General features: G+C 41.7%; 1 protein-coding gene across 2 annotated transcripts in view; it reads left to right on the forward strand.

The window, feature by feature from the left end:
- PARP4 (poly(ADP-ribose) polymerase family member 4) overlaps window positions 1–22,256 on the forward strand; it is a 98,247-nt gene extending 75,991 nt beyond the window's left edge. For both annotated transcript variants that reach the window (XM_077974285.1, XM_015120768.3), the window contains exons 29-34: window positions 450–545; window positions 1,161–1,283; window positions 8,188–9,246; window positions 12,030–12,129; window positions 16,681–16,813; window positions 21,868–22,256. In XM_077974285.1, the coding sequence (XP_077830411.1) occupies window positions 450–545; window positions 1,161–1,283; window positions 8,188–9,246; window positions 12,030–12,129; window positions 16,681–16,813; window positions 21,868–22,063 (1,707 nt within the window). In that variant the 3' untranslated portion in view covers window positions 22,064–22,256. The remainder of the gene's footprint in view (window positions 1–449; window positions 546–1,160; window positions 1,284–8,187; window positions 9,247–12,029; window positions 12,130–16,680; window positions 16,814–21,867) is intronic.
- Window positions 22,257–22,961: the final 705 nt, after the last annotated feature.

Raw genomic sequence — 22,961 nt, forward strand, 5'->3', positions numbered from 1 at the left:
CAAGAAGGTGCCAGCGTGACAGCAGGCCTTAGAGACCCCCACAGTCAGTTCTGGTGACAGACAGTCACCTGGTGGTCTCCCTATTCCCCTCAGATGCCCCTGGCTTGGCAGCTTCTGTGTGCTGTTTTGTTTAAGGCCCCTTTGTCCTGAACAAGTCATTGCGTCTTTCCAATTCCTCAGCTTTAAATTGGGAGCCACAGATGGTGAAAGAATGAAGAAGGCCACGGCCTGCGAGAGCTCTCTGTGAACTACGGGGAGCTGAATAATGGAGAGTGACAGTTTCTATGACTAAGTCGGTGCATCTCATTTTAAAGGAAATATTGAGCCACCGATTGAGATGGGACCTGCAATTCAATATTCAGTCTGAAATATATGAATCTTAAGATGATTTATTGACATAGCTAAATAAAAACAAAACAGGACATGACTTATGTTTTATTCTATCCTAGATGAAGAAACAAACCTTGAAATCTCTGATTATTAAACTCAGTAAAGAAAACTCTCTCATAACACAATTTACAAGCTTTGTGGCAGTTGAGAAAAGGGTATGTATTATTGTTAATTCGAGATTAAATTATTTTATTTATATTTTCACATTAAGAGAGTTACCCTTGCTTTGATGGTGAATGACGACCCCCACGCCCTGGGCCTGTGAAGCGTGGGGTGCAGACAGGCCAGCAGACCCCACAAGTCCCAGCCTCCTAGTCATGGGGGGCTTCGGTGTTGGGACTTAGGGTGATCTTTCTAAATGACTTGAGTATGTTATCATTTTTAATGTTACAATCATTAATAGTTAGCTAATGTGTATTTTTCAGATATACTATAATTTTGTTACAGTTTTGGCACTGATCGTCTTTTATTAATCCAAGACCCTCAAAAAATAGAAAAGGCCTGGATTCCCTGAGAGCCCCTTCCCCCTTCATAAGTTTAAGGAAAAATTCACCTAACGTGCCCAGCACAGTGGCCAGCACCTGCCAGCGCTCCGTGAAGAGGAAAGCCACTCCAGCTCCCCACTTTCCCTCACGCTTGTGGCGCATGGCACACGCCCCAGTCCCACACACCAGCGTATCCCACACCAACACCCACAGGCTTTAGAGTGTGTAATCATCATTTAATTGGTTAACGTCTGTTTGATTTAATCTATTTGTGATTCAATATAGGATGAGAATGAGTCGCCTTTTCCTGATATTCCAAAAGTTTCTGAACTTATTGCCAAAGAAGATGTAGACTTCCTGCCCTACATGAGCTGGCAGGGGGAGCCCCAAGAAGCCGTCACGAACCAGGTAAACGCTGATCACCAAATAAGTTGATATTGTGCTTTTGTTTGTTCACGAAGATGAAGGGAACCCTTTGCTAAAATGGCTCCCTTAATACCTATACATGAAGAAGTTGTTGTATCCCTGATGATGGAAAATATTCACGCATTTATAAAATGTTGAATGACATCATGTTGCATTACAGAGACTTCACAATGTATGAATGGAGCTGTGTAGACAGACTTCACAATGTATGAATGGAGCTGTGTAGACAGACTTCACAATGTATGAATGGAGCTGTGTAGACAGACTTCACAATGTATGAATGGAGCTGTGTAGACAGACTTCACAATGTATGAATGGAGCTGTGTAGACAGAGACTTCAGGGCGTATGAATGGAGCTGTGTAGACAGAGACTTCAGGGCGTATGAATGGAGCTGTGTAGTACCAAAAGAGAACACCTGTGGCTACGCTTCTATCATGGGCAAATAGATTGTCAGCCAGGAAGCTAAAGTCATTTAGGTAGTGTAATAGGTTTGTCATGAAATTATCCATAAAGTGCTATCTAATAATCTAAATTCACCACCAATATTTCTTAAAGTTTATAGTGCTTTATACTGTGGCCCTTATAACCAGAAATATAATAGAAATTGAAAAATGTGGCTTAAATAAAAATTGGAAGACAAATTCAAAAGCAAAGGAACAAAGCAGTGCTGACAACACTCTTAGGTCTCTAGGTTAAAAAAACTAAAATTTCCAAAATTTAAAAATTTAAAATCTGGTCAGGCACCGTGGTTCATGCCTGTAATCCCAGCACTTTGGGAAGCTGAGGTGGGAAAAATCACTTCAGCCCAGGAGTTTGAGACCAGCCTGGGCAACAAAGGGAGACCTCATCTCTACAAAAAGTTTCTTAGGGCAAGCGCAGTGGCTCACACTTTTAATTCTAGCACTTTGGGAGGCCAAGGCAGCAGATATCTTGAGCCCAGAAGTTCAAGACCAGCCTGGGCAACATGGTGAAACCCTGTCGCTACAAAAAAAATAACAAAAATTAGCTGGGCTTGGTGGTGCATGCCTGTAATCCCAGCTACTCAAGAGGCTGTGGCGGGAGGATGCTTGAACCCAGGAGGCAGAGGTTGCAGTAAGCCAAAATGACACCCCTACACTCCAGCCTGGGTGACAGAGCAAGGATTTGATCATAAATAAGAAAATAATACATGAAAGATGTGCAATCTCATTGCTAAAAGAAGTTAAAATGTAAACTGCCATGAGATTCCTTTTTATTTTTTAACTGTGTCAGGTTGGCAAAGATCACAAAAGGTAGATGATTGAAAGGCAGTAAAATATAGTGGTTAAGATCACAGGCACTATGGCCAACTGTTCAGGTCTGAACCCCAGCCCGCACTTCACTCTGTGGGACTTGACCTTCCCTGTGCTCCAGTCCTAATGCGCTAGTGGGGAGGGCGATAAAATCCACCTTAGGTGGTTATGAAGAGTTCTAAGACCATTACAACACACGTCTAGCTTGTGGCAGATATTCGATAAATATTAGCTGTACTTATTATTCACCAAGGTGTCTGAAATGGGCACTGTTGCCCAAACAGATGGGGCAGAAAGCTGACAAGTGGCCTTGGGTTTGCAGGGATACTTGCTTTCTTTTTTTTTTTTATTTTAATTTTTTTTTTTTTGAGATGGAGTGTTGCTCTGTCACCCAGGCTTGAGTGCAGTGGCATGATCTCGGCTCACTGCAACCTCTGCCTCCTGGGTTCAAGCAATTCTCGCACCTGAGTCTCCTGAGTTGCTGAGATTACAGGTGCGTGCCACCACACTCACCTTATTTTTGTATTTTTAGTAGAGATGGGGTTTCACCATGTTGGCCAGGCTAGTCTCGAACTCCTGATCCACCTGCCTTGGCCTCCCAAAGTGCTGGGACTTCAGGCGTGAGCCACCGCCCCCGGCCTTGCTTTCTTACAGTGCACCCTTTTGTATATTTTGAATTTCGAACCATGGGCACGGATTGCCCATGAAAGAAAAATAATACTTTAAGCCAACACAAGCAAAGAGTTTGGGGAATCAGGAGAAGTTGGAGGTACATTCAGCCAGGCTTAGGCAGCCCTGCAGGCTCACCCACAGGCAGGGCAGATGTTGGCAATATCGTGGACTCCCACGCTGGTTCAGACTTCCAGGTCAGCCAGAGAACGGGGCTCAGGGCTGCTTGAAGGAAAGCGAGGGACCAAGCTGAGGGGCTGTGACCTGTGGCCTCTCTGTGATGGCACAAGGGGCCCTTGGAGTGCATTGTTTTGGAAAAAAAAAAAACCTGATATATAATTAAGAATCAGTTTGATGATGTATAATTAAGAATCAACTGTTTGTCCTTGAAACAAGAGAGACTCACTATTAAAATGGGCCCTGGAAAATATATACTTACCTTATATGTGTTTCAAAAACACACATCCAGAAGAAGCTCTGAAAATGGAGATGGTCATGGTTGCACAATAGTGTGAATGTGCTTCGTCCCACTAAACTCTAAAATGACTAAAATAGCAAACGTTGTTATATACATTTTTCCCACAATAAAAATTAAATTAACAAAATAAGAGATATGCCGCTATGCTCTGCTACACACATAAGTACTTTGTTCACAGAAAAGGTCTGGAGGGATATATGCCAGAGATCAGATATAACATTCTGTATGGTGTTTATTTTCTTCTTTGTGTCTGTCTACTTGTGTCTGCTTGTATTTTCTAATTTTCTCATAGTGCACGTGTGTTGTTTATATATTTTTTTTTTTTTTGAGACATGGTCTCACTCTGTTGCCCAGGCTGGAGTGCAGCGGCATGATCATAGTTCACCGCAGCCTCGACCTCCTGGGCTCTAGAGATCCTCCTACCTCAGACTCCCAAGTAGCTGGGATTACAGGAGTGAGCCACCATGCCTGGACTGTTTATAGAAATTTTTGAAGTTATTTGGTTCTACATTAATTTACGTTTTAATACAGTGTGGTGATAAATTATTTCATAGTATATTTGCAAATACTTTGGATCTTAATACTTCCAGATCCAAACATATCAGATGAAAAATATTATCCATTAGCTTGATGACTTGAAAATTTATATTTATATTAGCTGCAATAATTTTTTTGAATGGACCATCTAATTTAGCAAAAATGTCAAGCCTCTGTTACTCTCCCTCAGTATCTGTTTTACTAAAATGTGGCACCTGCAGCATCCCGCATGGAGTCATTCCACCGAATTCACTAACAGAAGCCAGCCACCATAGAGCCCGGGACAACTGGGTCTTTTTGGTCCTTCCCGACTCACTGAAACTTGGGGTATTTCCTTATTTGATACGTCTTCATTGTGAAATGAGACCTTCCAGGGAGTGCAACACCTTTTCTGCTGGGACATGCTCAGCAAGAACAGCACTCTGTGCTGGGTGCTTGTGTCCTCCCGCAGCTACCCCTGGGCTTAGGCTCAGTGTCTTCTGCACCAACCCCGAGTCCACTTTGTTCCCTCCCGCTCATGAAAGCACATTGAGAAGACGCAAGAGGCAGAGATTTTTAAAACCTAGCTCCTAATCCCAGTTTTTAAAGTAAATCATTTGTAAAATTCAGTGCTATAACTCTTAGCAAGAAATTGAAGGCACTGAAGCTGAGGGTCCAGAGCCCATGCTGTTCCTTAAATCAGGGATCTCCAACCCCTAGTCCGTGGCCTGTTAGGAACTGGGCTGCACAGAAGGAGGTGAGGGGCGGTGAGCGAGCATTACCGCCTGAGCTCCGCCTCCTGTCACATCAGCAGTGGCAGTAGATTCTCATGGGAGCCTCGAACCCTGTTGTGAACTGCGCATGGAGGGGTCTAGGTGCTCCTTCTGAGAATCTAATGCCTGATGATCTGAGGTGGAATCATTTCATCCTAAAACCATCTGCCCCACCCTTGTCCATGGAAAAATTGCCTTCCATGAAACCAGTCCCTGCTGCCATAAAGATTGGGGGCCACACCTTAGGTGATCAAGGTGGGGAAGGGAAAGAGGAAGCAAGTGAGTGATTTTGGCCAATAGAAGAATCATAATGAGGCCAGGCACGGTGGCTCACACCTGTAATCCCTATACTTTGGGAGGCCAAGGTGGGTGGATCACCCAAGGTCAGGAGTTCAAGACCAGCCTGGCCAACATGGTGAAACCCTGTCTCTACTGAAAAATACAAAATACTATCCAAGAAGCAATTTTATAAAATTAAACAAAAATAACCCATATTTCTCAGTATGATTCTTTTTTTTTTTTTTTGAGATGGAGTCTTGCTCTGTCACGCAGGCTGGGGTGCAGTGACTATTCACAGGCTCTATCTCAGAGCACTACAGCTTTGAACTCCTGGCCTCCAGCGATCCTCTCACCTCAGCCTTCTGAGTAGCTGAGTAGCTGGGATGCTCCACAATACCTGACTTAATCAAATTTTTGATCTTTGCAAATCTTACAGGTGAAGCATGTTGGTTGGTGACTTGTAAGTTTTTGTTTCTTTATGAATGAAGAGGAGCATGTTTTATATTCTTACAGCCCTATGTGTCCCTTCCTGTGTGTTATCTGTTCATGTCTTTTATCTTTGTATTGAGATTTTAGTCATTTTCTTATTTATCTTAGGAAAGCTTTCTCTGTTAGAGAAATTAGCCCTTTGTGCTATGAGTTGTGAAAATGTGTTTCCCAGTTTTCCACGTGTTATTTTGATGTTGCTTATTATCTTTTTGTCATGCAGATTTTTTGATGCAGTCAAATTTTTAATCTTTGTGTTTCTTCTTTTTGTTTAGTGTTGTTTTGCTTTTCATCATGCTTAGAAATACCTTTCCTAGTCAGAGATTATACTTTAAAAAATTTTCCCACTATTTCTTTAAATAGTTTTATGTTTTCATGTTTACATTTAATTTTTCATCCGATTGAAATTTATCCTGGCATAGGATAAGAGATATGGAACCAACGTTTTTCTTTTCCAGATGGCTACTCCTTTTCCTCCTGTTGACTTGAAATGCCACCTTCATAATGTAGTAATTCTCAGTTTTAGGAGCTATTGCTGGACTTGCCTACTCTGTTCCTTGATTCATCTACTATAATTATTGTAATTTTATAAGAGACTTTAATATCTGATAGTTCTAGTCTATCACTATTGGTCTTTTCCAGTTTGCTTCTCTAATTTTTAAAAATTTAACCTCTGGTTAGCATTATTTTTAAATACATCTTTTCATATGTTCTATAATTATTCAGATGTATACTTGAAATTTGACTGAGTTGGGAAAGGACTATTCCTTTTTTAAATAGTTCATATTCACAGGTAAAATTACAGGCTAATTATTTCAAAAATATCAAGGTCTTGTCATCCATATAAAACTGGATTTTAAGACCGGGCATTGTGGCTCAAGCCTGTAATCCCAGCACTTTGGGAGGCTGAGATGGGCAGATCACGAGGTCAGGAGATTGAGACCATCCTGGCTAACACAGTGAAACCCCGTTTCTACTAAAAAATACAAAAAACTAGCCGGACGAGGTTGTGGGCGCCTGTAGTCCCAGCTACTCGGGAGGCTGAGGCAGGAGAATGGTGTAAACCCGGGTGGTGAAGCTTGCAGTGAGCTGAGATCCAGTCACTGCACTCCAGCCTGGGCGACAGAGTGAGACTCCGTCTCAAAAAAAAAAAAAAAAAGAAAAAAAAAAAAAAAGTTGGATTTTATACATGCAACTTTTAAAGGAACACTCTTTACATTTAGATTGAAACAATAATAGTAATACAGCATCCCTCAAAATTTGTTTTACATACATACTGTTCATATTCTGGTATAATTATATGTTCATTTAATTACTTTAAAGCTTTTGGCTGGACACAGTGTCTCATGCCTGTAATCCTAGCACTTTGAGGGGCCAGGCTGAGACGATCACTTGAGCCCAGGAGTTCAAAACCAGCCTGGTCAACATAATGAGACCACATAATAATTTAAAAATTAGCCGGGCGTGGTGGCATATGCTCATAGTCCCAGCTACTGGGGAGGCTGAGGCAAGAGGATCGCTTGAACCCAGGAGTTCGAGGCTATAGTGATTGTGATTGCGTCATTGCACTCCAGCCCCAGGCAACAGAGCAAGACTCTGTCTCAAAACTAAATAAAGCTTTTGAGAACGTTCTTCCATTTTCTCATTTTCTTAATATTGCTGTAAAGCAGTATAAAAGACCGGAATAATTTACTTCAAATGACTGTCTCGTTTGAGGCCTAACTTACACACTGTGATGCTGCTCATTGTAAAATCTTGGGCAAGCCACTTCTGTGCTCCGCAGTTCGCTCCTGTGTAAAATGAGGGGTGTTTAAAATTCCACAATTCCAAGAACTGCGAGAGAAGTCTTTCAATATATTGATTGCTGATATTCTCTCCAGGTCTCAGCTTCCACGTCTAGAAAAAGAGGGCCTTGTACTAAAATGATCTTGAATGTCTCTGATGGCATTATTTTCTCTCTCTCTCTTTTTTGAGACAGAGTGCTGCCCTCTCACCCAGGCTGGAGAGCAGTGGTACAAATCTGCCCTCATAGCTGCCTCAGCTTCCCAGGCTCAAGCACTCCTCCTGCCTCAGCCTCCCAGATGGCTGGGACTATAGGCGTGAGCCACGACACCTGGCTAATTTTTTATTTTTTGTAAAGATGGAGCCTCGCTATGTCGCCTAAGCTGTCCTCAAACTCCTAGCCTCAAGCGATCCTTCCTCCTTGGCCTCCCAAAGTGCTGAGATTACAGGCGTGAGCCGCCGCACCCAGCACTGGTGTTATTTTCAACATCCCAGCTCATATCGATGATCCTGATTCTGGATGAGCAACTGCCTGGTGGGTGGGAAGTCAAGTGCTAGGAAGAATGTTTGCTTGATTGTGCTTTTTATTCTGTGTTTTCTCCTTACATTAATAATTCTCTCTTCTGGGCAGTCTCTTTTAGCATCCTCTGAGTGGCAAGAAGTACGTTCATCCAAACGGGCTAAAAGAAAAATGAAATTATCTCAGCCAAAAGTTTTTGAAGATGTTGAAGAGGATGGCTTAGATGTACTATCAGCTTTTACATCAAGTTTGAAATGTGAAGGTGTGGAAAAGCTGTTGGATTTAAGTCGGACAGAGTCATGTAAACCAACAGCAACTGAACCACTATTTAGGAAAGTCAGTCCACTGGAAACATCTACTTCTAGCCTTTTTCGTGTTTCTGCTCCAGCCTTTGGTTCCTCTCTTCCCCCGGCTGCCCGCTCTTACAGTCCTGCTTCCATGCCTTTTGCCTCCCATGGTCAGGGAGCTGGTTTTGGTTTTGCTCCTCCTCCCAGACAGTTGGCTGCATCTCTATTCAGCCAAGGCCCTGTGCCTGGCAGTCGTGCTGACTGGATCCCACAGTCGGCATCTCATCCCACAGGGCCTCTCCAGAAAGTACCTTATGTACCCTTCTGTGGCTTTCCTTTTTCAGAGGGCTCATTGAGCTCCACACAGCCTGCTCCACCCCCACTTCCTGGAGGCTATACCCCCAGGCCTTCTGCTGGCACCTTCCCTGAGCTAGATTCTCCCCAGCCTCATTTCTCTCTTCCTACAGATCCTGATCCCATCAGAGGTTTTGGGTCTTATCATCCCTCTGTTTCCTCTCCTTTTCATTTTCAACCTTCCGCAGCCTCTTTGACTGCCAACCTTAGGGTGCCAATAGCCCCTGCCTTACCTAAGACTCTTTGCAGTCAGTCCTGGACTACCCCAGTAGATCTCTGTCTTCTAGAAGAATCAGTAGACAGTCTCGAAGGAAGTCAGTTGCCTGGCTTTGGTTTTCAAAGTTTTGAAACAGAAAGTCATGAACTATCAGAAGTGCTTCTAGACAGCTGCTTTTTACAAATAAAATGTGATACAGCAGATGACAGTATCCCATGCTTTCCGGAAGTAATAGAGGAGGATGAAATAGTGTGCACACAACACTGGCAGGATGCTGTGCCTTGGACAGAACTCTTCAGTCTACAGACAGAGGTATGTGTCTTATTTCTCCTTAAATCTGTGATTAGCTGGCTTCATAGTTTAGAACAGTGCTACTCAAAGCAGCCGGTCAAGGAACTGTCTGTCGTCAGTCTGTAGTGAAGTAAGGGGCTTGTGCACTGGGGTATAAGTCATACTGCTTCTTTCATTGAGGAACTCTTGCTACAAAACAAAACAGACAGCTGAAAGAAACAGTGTGCTTGATGCTGGCTGGTGTTTCTCTACCAACATTAGACCAGAACCTCATGCTGGTGAATGTTACTATTCCTCACATGAAAATGAACATCCCCGAACAGATGATGGGGTGAAATCTTAATTTCCTAGATTCTAGAACTAATGGATTGTAATCCATTTAAATTTCCCACTGTGAAGTACAGCACAAGCACTTGTACATATACTCTAAATATTTTCACATAAGGTCATGGGAATACAGCTATTGTTCAGCATGTATATTGTGTTAGAGCTTATCATTCCGTTTGTTATGCTAATAAACACCCTGTAGATTTGGCTTCTGCACTGGTACTAAGACCCAATCTTGCACCTGCGATTATTTGTTTTGATGTGAAGTAGTTTAGTGAAATGGAAAGGCCTTGATGTAGCATAAAAGTAAGTGTGAGTCCCAGCCCACTTTGTGATTTGGGGCAAGTCAGGTAACCTGTCTGAGCCTCAGTTTCCTCATCCATATAGTGGAGATAATGATAGTGTCTACTTCACAGAATGGGTTTGAGGTTTAAACAGGATAATGACAGCTGCCCAGTTTCCCTACTTGAGACAGTGCACGCACAAGCCTGCCGCGAGCATACTGCCGGTGGTCAAGAGTGTGGATCCCATGGCCACTCCTGGCTCTGCTGCTGGTTAGCTATGTGACTTTAGACAAATTGCTTCACCTTTCTGTGCCACCATGTTCTCATCTCCAGTGTGGGTGTGATAATAGTTGTTGGGGTGATCAGACCCAACACCAGGTCATGGAGGTGACAAAGTCTGGTGGAGTCAAAGGATTGAGAAAAAGACAGTTTGAGAGAGAAAGGTGGGACACCAGTGGGCCATCGCTATCATGGAGGCTATGAAGGCCTCGAGCTCTGGGAGCCCACAGTATTTATTGGTAATCCAACAAAGAAACAGGCGGTGGGAATGTGGAGGTCGAAAGGACACGTTGCATTAAGCACACGATTTACAGCTGTGATGGTTTAGCATTTATATGGAACATGTTCTGCTACTTGAGATAATGGGAATAGGAGCCTAGGAAGGCTAGAAGCAAGGAGCCAGCAAGTCTAGACACATTCCAGAGGACATTATGCAAGCCCTGCCTCAGTTTCCCTCTCAATACTCAGCTTTTTCCCAACAATAGTACTCCGCAGGAAGTGGCTAAACATATAAAAGAACAGCACTTGGTACCAGTTCTCTATGGGTTGGTACATACTATTACTGCTGTCATTTTTCAAGGTATTGCCATAGATTCTTCAACCTGTGCACCTGCCTAGGGCCACACCCTGCTTTCTGCTCCCTGTGTTAGTTTCCCTAGGGCCTGGATTCTGTCTCCTTTGAGGTTAATATTCCCAAGCTCAGGCTTAGCACACCCTCCTCTGCATGTAATGGGGCAGGCAGATGATGGGGGGTGCAGGGAAGGTAGTTTTAAAGTACATGTTTAATGTAACAATTTTATACTTAGAAAAAAACTGTCATTTTCTTATTTCAGAATACATCAGGGTACATTTTTAGGTTAAACAAAAGGAATCATGCTGGAGGTCATAGGCCTGTATAATACAGGGCCTATGACTGACAATTGGATATGGTATACTTAAACATTTGCTAAGAGGTCTATCTTATGTTAAGTACTCTTTCCACAAAAGGGAACAAAACAAAACAAAAGGGGTGGAAGAAAAGTTCTGGAAGTGGTGGCTGAGTTTATGGCATTGATAAGTGACAGTCTGATGGTTTCGCGGGTGTGTACTTATCTCCAAACACATCAAGTTGTATACATTAAATATTGGTGACTTTTTGTAGGTCAATCATATTTCAGTAAAGTGGGATTTTTTTAAAGAGGGAATCATGCTATTTAAAAGTTTGAGAAATACTGGTTCAATGCTTATTGCTAGTTGACAACGCAGTAGGGTGACTATAGCTAACAATACATTGAATACGTCAAAATAGCTAGAAGAAAATATTTGAAATGTTGCCAACACAAAGACATCATAAATGTTCAAGGAGATGGAAATCCTAAATACCCTGACCTGACTATTTCACATTCTATGCATGTATTAAAATTTCATGTGTACCCCAAAATACGTACAAGTATTATGTATCAATAAAAAATGAAATAAAGCATTGCTAGAAGAAAAAAAAGTACCACTTAAAACAATCTCTACACATGAACCTCTTCCCACACTTTTTATAAATGCCAGCAGATATGTAGTATTCATAGCATTTATGAGGTGCCAACCAATACTATGTCACTAGTGTATGAAGAACTTTATTTTACAGTAATAAAAATATTAGAAATGCTTTGATTAACTGAAATAAAATTAATGGAAACATATTTATTACATAACTTTTTTCATTTAATTTGTTAAAATTTTATTTTAGATGCAGAGGTACATGTACAGGTTTATTACATGGGCATACTGTGTGGTGCTGAGGTTTGGGCTTCTAATTATCTTGTTGCCCAAGTAGTGAACATACGTTTTTCAACCCTTGCCTCTCTCCTTCCCCCACTACATAACTTCTTATGTGATAAAATGTGAATAATATAACTTGCATTCGTTTTCTTAATTTTGTAGGATGGCTTCTGGAAACTTACACCAGAACTGGGACTTATATTAAATCTTGATACAAATGCTTTGCACAGCTTTCTTAAACAAAAAGGCATTCAATCTCTGGGTAAGTCACTATCTTCCCATTTATTAAGTCATTATTTTCACTCATTCATAAGCATGCTCCTAATTGTTATAAACTATTTTGTAAACTAGTGTACTAATGTAATAATTATGAAAGTTATATTTGAATGGAATTATATTTAACCATCAAAGGAAATGGGAGATGGGTTTCTAGTCATATTTTTGCCACTAATTAGGGTATTATCTGAGCAAATTTATTAGCATAAATAGCACCAACTGCTATAAAAAAAATCTCAGAAGCTTAACATAATCAAATATTACTTTCTTGTCCCTATCACAGTAAAATATCAGTCAGGAAGAAAGTTCCACTGATGTGGTCATTTAGAGACCTTGACTCCTTCCATATTGTGACTCCCCCATCTTCAATATATGTCTTTAAAATTATTCTGGTAAGAGAGAAGAACAAATATTACCCTGGCATCGTCCCCCTGCTAGACAAGAGGAAGAACACTAGTCACATAGCCCCATCCATGTACGAAGGCCTGAGAAATGTACAGTTAAGCTGTGTGTCCAGGAGGAGAAAACAGCTCTGATGAGCACCTAGCCAGCCTCTGCCAGAGGCAGTTGTTCAACCTCTGGATCTGTTTCCTGTCATGACAACACAGGGGATAGGTGAGGAAGTCCTGAGCATCCTTGACCCAGCAAGTAGTTTAAAGGTCAAATGCTAGCCCTAAGACAGGAGCTGTTTGTTTGTTTTGAGACAAGGTCTGGCTCCATTGCTCAGGTTGGAGTGCAGTGGTACTATCTTGGCTCACTGCAACCTCCACCTCCCAGGCTCAAGGGATCTTCCCACCTAAGCCTCCTGAGTAGCTGGGACTATAGGCACCTGCCACCATGCCTGACTAATTTTTGTATTTTTTTTTGGTAGAGATGGGGTTTTGCCATGTTGTCCAGTGTGGCCTTGAACTTGTGAGCTCAAGCAATCTGCCCACCTTGGCCTCCGAAAGTGTTGGGATTACAGGCATGAGCCACTGTGCTCAGCCTGGAGATTTTTTTTTTTAAATAAAATACACATTATTAAACAACTAGCCAATATGCATGGATAGACAGAACAGCAGTGTCTCACTGGCCCACCATCACCTCTAAAATGCCAGAGTTTTCATATTCCAGGCTGGGTGAGTGGGCAAATGCATAACCTGTTTGACGTGACCTGCACTCGGCCGAAAAGGAGTGATGACAATTTACTTGAGGAGTGAGTGAGTGTTCCTGGAATAATAGAAGAGCCTGTATCTGACTAACTCTCCTGCCAATAACAGTTACTAACTTTGAAGAAAATGTTCAAAACCATTCTTTGAAGGCCAGGAGAATAATCAAAAACAGGCAGAAACTAGAGTGAACATAATCTTTGAAAGAAAGCAAGCCAACTAGGTGGGCTCTACGTGTATCCAGCTTGTCACCTAAAGGCATTTCTCAGCTCATGAGACACAGTGGGAGGTTTGAACTAAAACAGAAAGTCTTTCTGGGATGAGGACATGGGGTTGGAGTTTGAGGTTGCCAAAGTGGCTGGAAGTTAAGGATTAAAATCCTATAAAGGAGGGAACCACAGAGCAGGGAGCTCTGAAATCTGCATCCAAATGCCCCTCAGATCCTTGGCTCTCTCCTAACCTATACATATACAGGGTGCAACCTCAAGGAATCCAGAAAAAAGCAACAGCTGGGAAGCTACAGAGCTAACCAGAGATTGCAGCTGCTGCCTAGTACTGGCCAGAGTTTAGAGTTCAAGTTGCACCAAATCGGACATTATGAATATCTTTCCATTGAAACCGTAAAAGGGTCATAAGGATCATATCTCATGATCAAGGACTATACCCCAGGACAAAGGGATAAGCCAAAATAGACCCATCCTAATAAAGCCTAAAACAAAGCCTACACAGGATCCACCAGAACAAAACTGAACACTCTTTAGAGTAAGATAGCATAGCTGAGAGTCTCTACGAGGTGTCATTTTTAATGTTCAGTATGGAATGAAAATTTAACATATGAAGAAGCAGGACAACGTGACTTGTGATCAAGGGGAAAATGGGCTATAAATGCTGACCCACAGATGACCCAGATGTTAGAATTAGCAGACACAGACTTTAAAACTGCTTTTAAAAATATAGTGAAGGATTGACTTACCAGAAAAGGATGGAATGGGTGAATAAATGGCAGAATCTCAGCAAATAGATGGAAACTATAAGGAAGAACCAAATGAAAATCCTGGAACTGGAAAATATAGTATCTGCAATGAAAAGGTCATTGAATGAGCTTAACAACAGAATGGACAGAACAGGAAAAAAAATCATTTAATTCAATTGACAATGTACTCAATAAACTTATCTAAACTGAAATACAGAAAGAAAAAAATAGAATGAAAAATGAACAGAGGAGCCAAGACTGTGGAATGATATCAAAAGATTTCACATTTGTGTAACTAGGGTTTCAGAAAGTGAAAGGGTAGACAGAAAAATATTTGAACACTTTTGTAAAACTGATCAAAAACAGCACCTTCCAGATCCAAGAAACTCAGCAGAACTCCAAGCACAATAAATACAAAAATGACCACATTTAGATAGGCCAGAGTCAAACTGTTGAAAACCAAAGATAAGCCAGGCACGGTGGCTCACACCTGTAATGCCTGCATTTTGGGAGGCCAAAGCGGGCAGATCACTTGAGCTCAGGATTTCGAGATCAGCCTGGCCAACATGGTGAAACCCCATCTCTACAAAAATACAAAAGTTAGCCAGGCATGGTGGCGTGTACCTGCAGTTCCAGCTACTGGGAAGGCAGAGGTGGGAGGATCACCTGAGCCCTGGGATGTTGAGGCTGCAGTGAGCCATGATTGTGCCACTGCACTCCAGCCCAGGTGACAGAGTGAGATAAAAATTCAAGATAAATATATTGTCACGTGAGGCTGGAGCTCAGGGAAGAGGTCAGAATTGGAAAAGACGGGGAGAATTCTCAACGTGAGTAGTATTTAAAGCCTGGCTCTGGATGAAGTCACCCAAAGAAAGAAGGTAGTCTGAGCAGAGCAGGTGCTAGGACCAGCCTGCCACACGACAGTGTTTAGTGTTCAGACTGGACGAGAAACAGCAAAGACGCTGAGAAGGAGCGGACTGAGAAACAAGAGGAAAACTGGAGAAAATTGAGTCACAGATGCAAGGGGATGGGATTTCATGGATGTAACTTCTCCATGGGCTTTTCCTGTGTTTCTCTGTATTGCTGTGTATTGTCCGTGTTATTTTTCTGTAAGCATGTGCTTTTCTGCCTTTCTTCCTCTACATAGCCTCAAGCTGTCTGATTTTTTTCTCCGACTTGTTTTTATATCTGTACCCAACTTCGTCTTTTGTCCTCTTCTTCGTTTCTCTTTTATCATCCCTTCTCCTTCTGAATTTGTTTTTTAAGCGACGCTGATACACATTAGGCATTTCATCAGTTTACTATTTATTATATTATTCTTGGAGTTGTATGTTGCTTATTATGAATATTGCTTAAAAATTAGTGTAACATTTTGTAAATAATACCCAAAAAATAAGCCACAAAAGAATCCAGCAAATTAAACTGCTTTGTCTCCATTGATTTTTCTTTTGTGGGACAATGGCTTGGTCTTGTTATTTTGTTTTTAAAAATTTATTCAATTCCTTTTTTCTCTACTAAGAACATTATATTACTTAATAAAAGCCCTCTTATGAGCAGTTTTGGCTACCTCAACGATGTAAAAATTAATGGTGTATATGCAGATATGTGCATACTCTGCAAGGTCCTTTTGTCTTTTCTCAAAGTAATTGTATATTCTTAATTATAAGACAGAGATTTGGGGTTTTTTTTCCTTCCCTAAAACCATTTTTTGGCTGTGTGCTGTGGCTCATGCCTATAATCTCAACACTTTGGGAGGCCAAAGTAAGAGGATCACTTGAGTCCAGGAGTTGGAGGCTACAGTGAGCTCTGATCACACCGACTGCACTCCAGCATGACAGAGTGAGCCCCTGTCTCTCCAAAAAAAACAAAAAACAAACAAAAAAGCTGCTTGCATTTTTTAAATAAAAATGGGTTGTTAATTCTGAGTTCAACACATGTAAACATTCATTTTTCAATTTTGATATTTTGTAATATAGTAACATATCTTGGATACCTATAGGTACTAACCACTAGAAATAATTTGATACACCAGTGTAACTGGTCATATCTGTTGTTTATCTGTTGAATATTTAAGTTTACTCTTCTAAGCTATTTGTAACAGGAGCCTGAAAACTGGATTTCTTTCATTGAACTTCATGGCTCTCTGTGTGAAGATGGCAAGCAAGGGGCACTCTGGGTACAGTCCAATTTCCTGACGACCATCAGGATAATATGATAGGCACATGGTTCCAACCATCCTCATTTTTTATTTAAATAGCAGGCTAATTAAGGACCTTGAAGAGTATTTGAGAGTTTCATGATCTGCTCATGTACTGTGATTTAACCATATTATAATTATTTAATGGGAATTTTATAAACAGGCACAGTTTGAGATGCAGAATTTCCAACAGACTTAATGGAGTTTGTTTCCTTTTAGGTGTAAAAGGAAGAGAACGTCTCCTGGACCTAATTGCCACAATGCTGGTACTACAGTTTATTCGCACCAGGTTGGAAAAAGAGGGAATAGTGTTCAAATCACTGATGAAGCTGGATGACGCTTCTACTTCCAGGTGGCTTTAACTATAGTATTATGTAACTTATTTAATAAACCTTACAAACAGCTATAGGGAATTATCTTACATGTGTAGACTACTTTATAAGTATGTAGGAAGAGAATTTGTTTGCAGGTGACAGCTTGCCCACAGTCTCCTGTGGCGGGCAGGGCTGATGTAGTATTTGTACCTTGGGCTGCACAGGAAACAGGCTCAGAGAGTTTTAGTGCAGGTCCCGCTGGAGGCCGGCGCTTCTGGCTCTGGATGTGGTACCCTTCGCTGCAGTGTGCTGATCCCCGGCACTGGAGCCTGGCGCTTCTGGCTCTGGATGTGGTACCCTTCGCTGCAGTGCGCTGATCCCCGGCACTGGAGCCTGGCGCTTCTGGCTCTGGATGTGGTACCCTTCGCTGCAGTGCGCTGATCCCCGGCGCTGGAGCCCGGCGCTTCTGGCTCTGGATGTGGTACCCTTCGCTGCAGTGCGCTGATCCTGGGTGCCTCCAGAGGACCCACAATATGACTGTTGGGCCCAGCCCTGTTCCCAACAATGGCAGGGCCTGAGATAAGAATACAAATGGAAACCCACATACTATATGTCTAAGTATTTAAAAGTTATAAATCAAACTAGCAAACTATTAGATTAAATGTGTTCTAATCTCCTACCTTGGCAAATACAACTTCATAACCACCTAGAAGGCCACGTTCAAATTCGGCCCTTGGCTGACCCCATGCACACATGAATACCCCACCCTACCCATCAAAATGCCATCCAGACCCCATGCCAGTGCCCCCTCACCCCAGCCACCTTGCAGCACCAGTGAGATAGCAGCACTGTTCAAACTCAGGGTGACAGACCCAGGGAAGACCCTGGAAGTGGACTCAGGGCCATGTGGTCAGGGATGCTGGAGTTGCAGGGTCTAAACAGGAGGATATGGGCTCTGGGGTGGGCACATTCTCTTGTCCCTGCAGACCCCCACCCCATGGCGAGAGGGGCAAGACCAGAGCAGGATCCCTCTGACATACATATACATATAAGTATATACATACACATATGCACATACATACACATATACATACACATGTAATTGGCTTATGTTCTTTTAAAGGCAAGATAAGGGGAAAACTAATCAAACTAATAAAAATATTATTCCAAGGGGGGTTTGGTAGAGGGGACAAGGATGGAAGCTAAGTTTCTCCTAGTGTGCTTTGTTTTGCAGTTTTGACTTTGGAACTATGTAAATATTTTACATAATGATAAGATTGATACTTATTTATTTATTTATTTATTGAGATCATCTGGCTCTGTCACCCAGGCTGGAGTGCCGTGGTGCAGTCTCAGCTCACTGAAACCTCCGCCCCCTGGGCTCAAGCCATCCTCCCACCTCAGCCTCCTGAGTAACTGGGACTACAAGTGTGCACCACCACACCCTGCTAGTTTTTGTAATTTTTGTAAAGACTGGGCTTCACCATGTTACCCAGGCTGGTCTCAAACTCCTGAGCTCAAGCAATCCTCCCACCTCACCCTCCTGAAGTGCTAGGATTACAGATGTGAGCCACCGTGCCCAGCCTGGGTATTAATTTAAGGTGACTTAGTACATAATTTGACTATATCTCCCTAGTGGGATAGTACCTAAGGATTAAAAAATATTATGAAGAAATCTCACTGGGAGTAGCCATGGTGTTAATAATACTTTTGATTTGTTATTTTGGAAGGTAGATATTAATATTGTTAGAAACTAATATGTATAAAATCAAATAAGTTAAACGAAACCCCTTGATTTCTTGAATTAGATCAGAGAATAGAGGAACATGTTACATGACACCATGCAAATGCAGTCAGCAAAGTCTGAAATGTGGGGAAATAAATGGCAAGAGAAAAATAAATGGCAATAGAAAAAAAAAGGTTGAGGATCAGAACCTGTAAATAAACCTTTAGAGACATATCAACCAAAAGCAAGGGTAGACCTTGTTTAGATCCTGATGTGAACAAAACCCACTGCATTTAAAAAAATGAGACAGGGAAAATTAAATTTAATTAAATTTAATTAATTTAATTTAATTAAGTAAAATTTAATTAATTTATTAAATTAATTAAATAAAATAAAATTTAATTAAATTTAATTAAATAAAATTTAATTTTTAATTGTTTAATTAAAAATTAAAACAATTTTTAAGTGTCATGATTAAGAAAAAGTTCTCAAACACAAAACAGGTGTTCAGGAAGTTCTGGGCTAGGCAAATTGGCTCATGCCTGTAATCCAAGCACTTTGGGAAGCTGAGACGGGAGGATCACTTGAGCCCAGCAAGATCAAGCCCAGGAGTTTAAGACCAGCCTAGGTAACCAATGAGACCCCCATCTCTACAAAAACCTTTTTAAAATTACCCAGGCATTGCTGGGCACAGTGGCTCACACCTGTAATCCCAGCACTTTAGGAGGCCAAGGCAGGAGGATTGCTTGCTTCCAAGAGTTCAAAACCAGCCTTGACCACATAGAAAGACCCTGTCTCCACAAAAAAATTAAAAATTAGCCAAGTGTGGTAGTGTGTGACTACTCAGGAAGCTGAGGTGGGGGGATTGCTTGAGCCCAGGAGGTCGAGGCTGCATTGAGTTGTGATCCTGCCACTGCACTCCAGCCTGTGCGACAAAGTGAGACCCTGTCTAAAAAAAAGGAAAATCATAATTTACTATATGTAATGTATACTTCCATTTTTAAAAAAGCAATATCTTCTCATTAGTTTGCCAAGAAAGATGAGAATTTATTCTTTTTTTTTTTTCTATTTTTGGGGTTTTCTTTTTTTTTGTTTTTATTTATTTTTTGAGGCCAGGTCTCATTCTGTCGCCCAGACTGGCATGCAGTGGCATGATCTTGGCTCACTGCAACCTCCACCTCCCAGGTTCAAGCAATTCTCGTGCCTCAGCCTCCCGAGTAGCTGGGACTACAGGTGTGCACCACCATGCCAAGCTAATTTTTATACTTGTAGTAGAGATGAGGTTTCGGGCCATGTTGGCCAGCTGGTCTCGAACTCCTGGCCTCAAGTGATCTGCCTGCATTGGCCTCTCAAAGTTCTGGGATTACAGAAGTGAGCCACTGCATCAGCCTAATTTTTGTATTTTATTTTAAAATAAACCAGTGCCACTTGCCAAGAGAATTAATTAAATAAATATCAAAGAAAAAACACTTTGAACAGCTAGGAGATGGGACTAACAAATTAGTATTTGACTTAATAGGCACATCCAAAGAGGCACTTAATCTATTTAGATCATTGCCAATTATTAATATTATAGCTGTTAGAACAAGTATAAACTTTGAACCTGCTTTTGAACTGTAATATCACAAAGTATTAAAGCAAGATTTTCAAAATTGATCAAGTATATTCCAGCATATTGCTCTTACCACATTACTGCTATTGTGCCAGCAAAATGGTTTGTTGGCACTTTAGTACGTAAGACAAAATGATTTTAGACTGGGCATGGTGACTCACACCTGCAATCCCAGCACTTTGGGAGGCTGAGGCGGGCAGATCACGAGATCAAAAGATTGAGACCATCCTGGCCAACACAGTGAAACGCTGTCTCTACTAAAAATACAAAAATTAGCTAGGCATGGTGGCACGTGCCTGTAATCCCAGCTACTCAGGAGGCTGAGGCAGGAGAATCGCTTGAACCAGGGAGTCAGAGGTTGCAGTGAACTGAGATCGTGCCACTGCACTCTAGCCGGGTGACACAGTGAGACTCCATCTAAAATAAATAAATAGATTTTTTTTACTCCCTGTTTATTGCATATTTGAAGCTTTTTCTATATTTTCTATTTCAAGATGTACGTAACATTGATGTAGGAGCACATTACATGGGGGTGTAGGCACAAGATTTTCTTACTAGTGGAATGGTGAACCAAAAAGTGTAGAGGCCACTGGACTGAAGGAGGCCAGCTGAATTAGTGAAAATATTCAAAACCAGTTTTGTTGTTTTCAGCAGTTAGTAACTATAAGTAGATGAATATTTACCAGGAAACATTGGTCTTTTACCCACTTTGGCATGCTTCTTATTTAGTATGTTCATTTTGTCATGACATTCAGTGAACATTTATTGAGTGCCTACTGTGGACCAGGGACTAGTAAGCATGTTAAGTTTATAAGCTTTGTTAATTTCCACCACAAACCCATAGGACCTCATGTTATTCTCGTAATAGAGGAAACTGAGATTCCCAGTGTTGAATGAAAGCCACACAGTATCACATGACCAATATCATGTGATTGCAGAGTCAGGACTCAAACCCAGCTCTTAACCACCACGCTATACTGACGGCCCTTTCCCAGTTCACAGGGAAAAATCGGGAACAGGGAGAGAATTTTCAAAATACTAAGTTTCCCCCATAGAATTTTCTGAAGAACTTTGGCGTATGTTGCCACTTGTTCACTAACAAGTTCTAGCAGATGATAGAACAAGTAAGGAAGTAGCTAATTAATATTAATTAACAATCTCAGAATTTTTCTGAGTGTTGAATAGACCTGAATATTCAACAGTCTCAAATATTTGACACCATTTAGTGGACACAGACTTGACTCGATATGCTTATTCTACCAAGTTATTCCTGGTTTACGTGACACAACTGAATATATGCCAGTTTCATGGCGGACTCTCAGATATTCTGAAGGTACCTAATCAAGTTGGTACAGTGGGAAGGAGAGAGAAACAGCAGCCTCATTTGTAAAACAGTACTTGAGTTTGTGTGTGAAGAATGGATAGGATTTAGATTGAGATGCATGGAAAGGGGACAACCATAAACAACTGTAGAGAAGCTGGAACTCGAGCTGTCCTGTAGGCAGCAGGGATGCCTGGAGGCACGTGGAAGCCGGGAAGTGGTGGGCACGGGACACTTGACAATGCAGTGCATAAGCTCAAGGTCAGACGGGTAGAAGAAGTCCCGTAAGATGTCAAGGAAAACTGCTTTTATTAAATATCTTAATTTTTGGCAGAATCATTTTGTCTGATACAATGTGATGGGTTTAGTACCATATTACATTTCACATGTTGTTATATTCTGAAATCTGAAACATTTTTTTTTTTACATCTAGGAATATTCCCTGGGCTTTTGAGGCTATAAAGAAAGCAAGTGAATGGGTAAGAAGAACTGAAGGACAGTACCCATCTATCTGCCCACGGCTTGAACTGGGGAAAGACTGGGACTCTGCCACCAAGCAGTTGCTGGGACTCCAGCCCATAAACACCGTGTCCCCTCTTCATAGAGTCCTTCATTACAGTCAAGGCTAAATCAAATGAAACTGAATTTTAAACTTTTTGCATGCTTCTATGTAGAAAATAATAAAATGATAATAGATGCTTATAATGAAACTTCATTAAAGTTTTATTCAGTGTAGCAATTACTGTCTTTAAAAATAAAGTGGAAGCAGAATTACTTTAATCAACTAACAAGCAATAATAAAATAGAACTTAAAATATTTCAGTTTTCTGTGTCTCCTTGTTTTTTGTTATTTTTTTTAATATTTTTTATTTTTTTGAGACAAAGTTTTGCTCTTGTTGCCCAGACTGGAGTGCAATGGCATGATATCAGCTCACTGCAATCTCCTCCTCCTGGGTGCAAGCAATTCTCCTGCCTCAGCCTCCCCAGTAGCTGGGATTATAGGCGCCTGCCACCACACCCTGCTAATTTTTTGTATTTTTAGTAGAGACAGGATTTCACCGGGTTGCCCAGGCTGGTCTCGAACTCCTGACCTCAGGTGATCCACCCACTTTGGCATCCCAAAGTGCTGGGATTACAGGCATGAGCCACTGCGCCAGCCTGTTGTTGTTGTTTTAGAGATGGTCTCAATCTGTCTCCCAGGCTGAAGTGCAGTGGTGCGATCATAGCTCACTGCAGCCTCAAACTCATGGGTTCAAGGGATAGTCCCGCCTCAGCCTCCCAATTAATTGAGACTACAGGCATGTAGTCCCACCCAGCTAATTTTGGGGTGTACTTTTTGTAGAGATGGGGTCTTGCTATGCTGCCTAGGCTGGTCTTGAACTACTGGCCTCAAGCGATCCTCCCACCTCAGCCTCTGAATGTGTTGGGATTACAGGCATGAGCCTCTGCACCCAGCTAGTGTTTCAGAGCTTTAAGGTGCTAGGAGATGCTTGCTTCTGGATGGTCCTGGGAGCCTGTGTCCTCACA

The sequence above is a fragment of the Macaca mulatta genome, chromosome 17 (assembly GCF_049350105.2).
Source record: "Macaca mulatta isolate MMU2019108-1 chromosome 17, T2T-MMU8v2.0, whole genome shotgun sequence".
Taxonomy (NCBI): Eukaryota; Metazoa; Chordata; class Mammalia; order Primates; family Cercopithecidae; genus Macaca; species Macaca mulatta.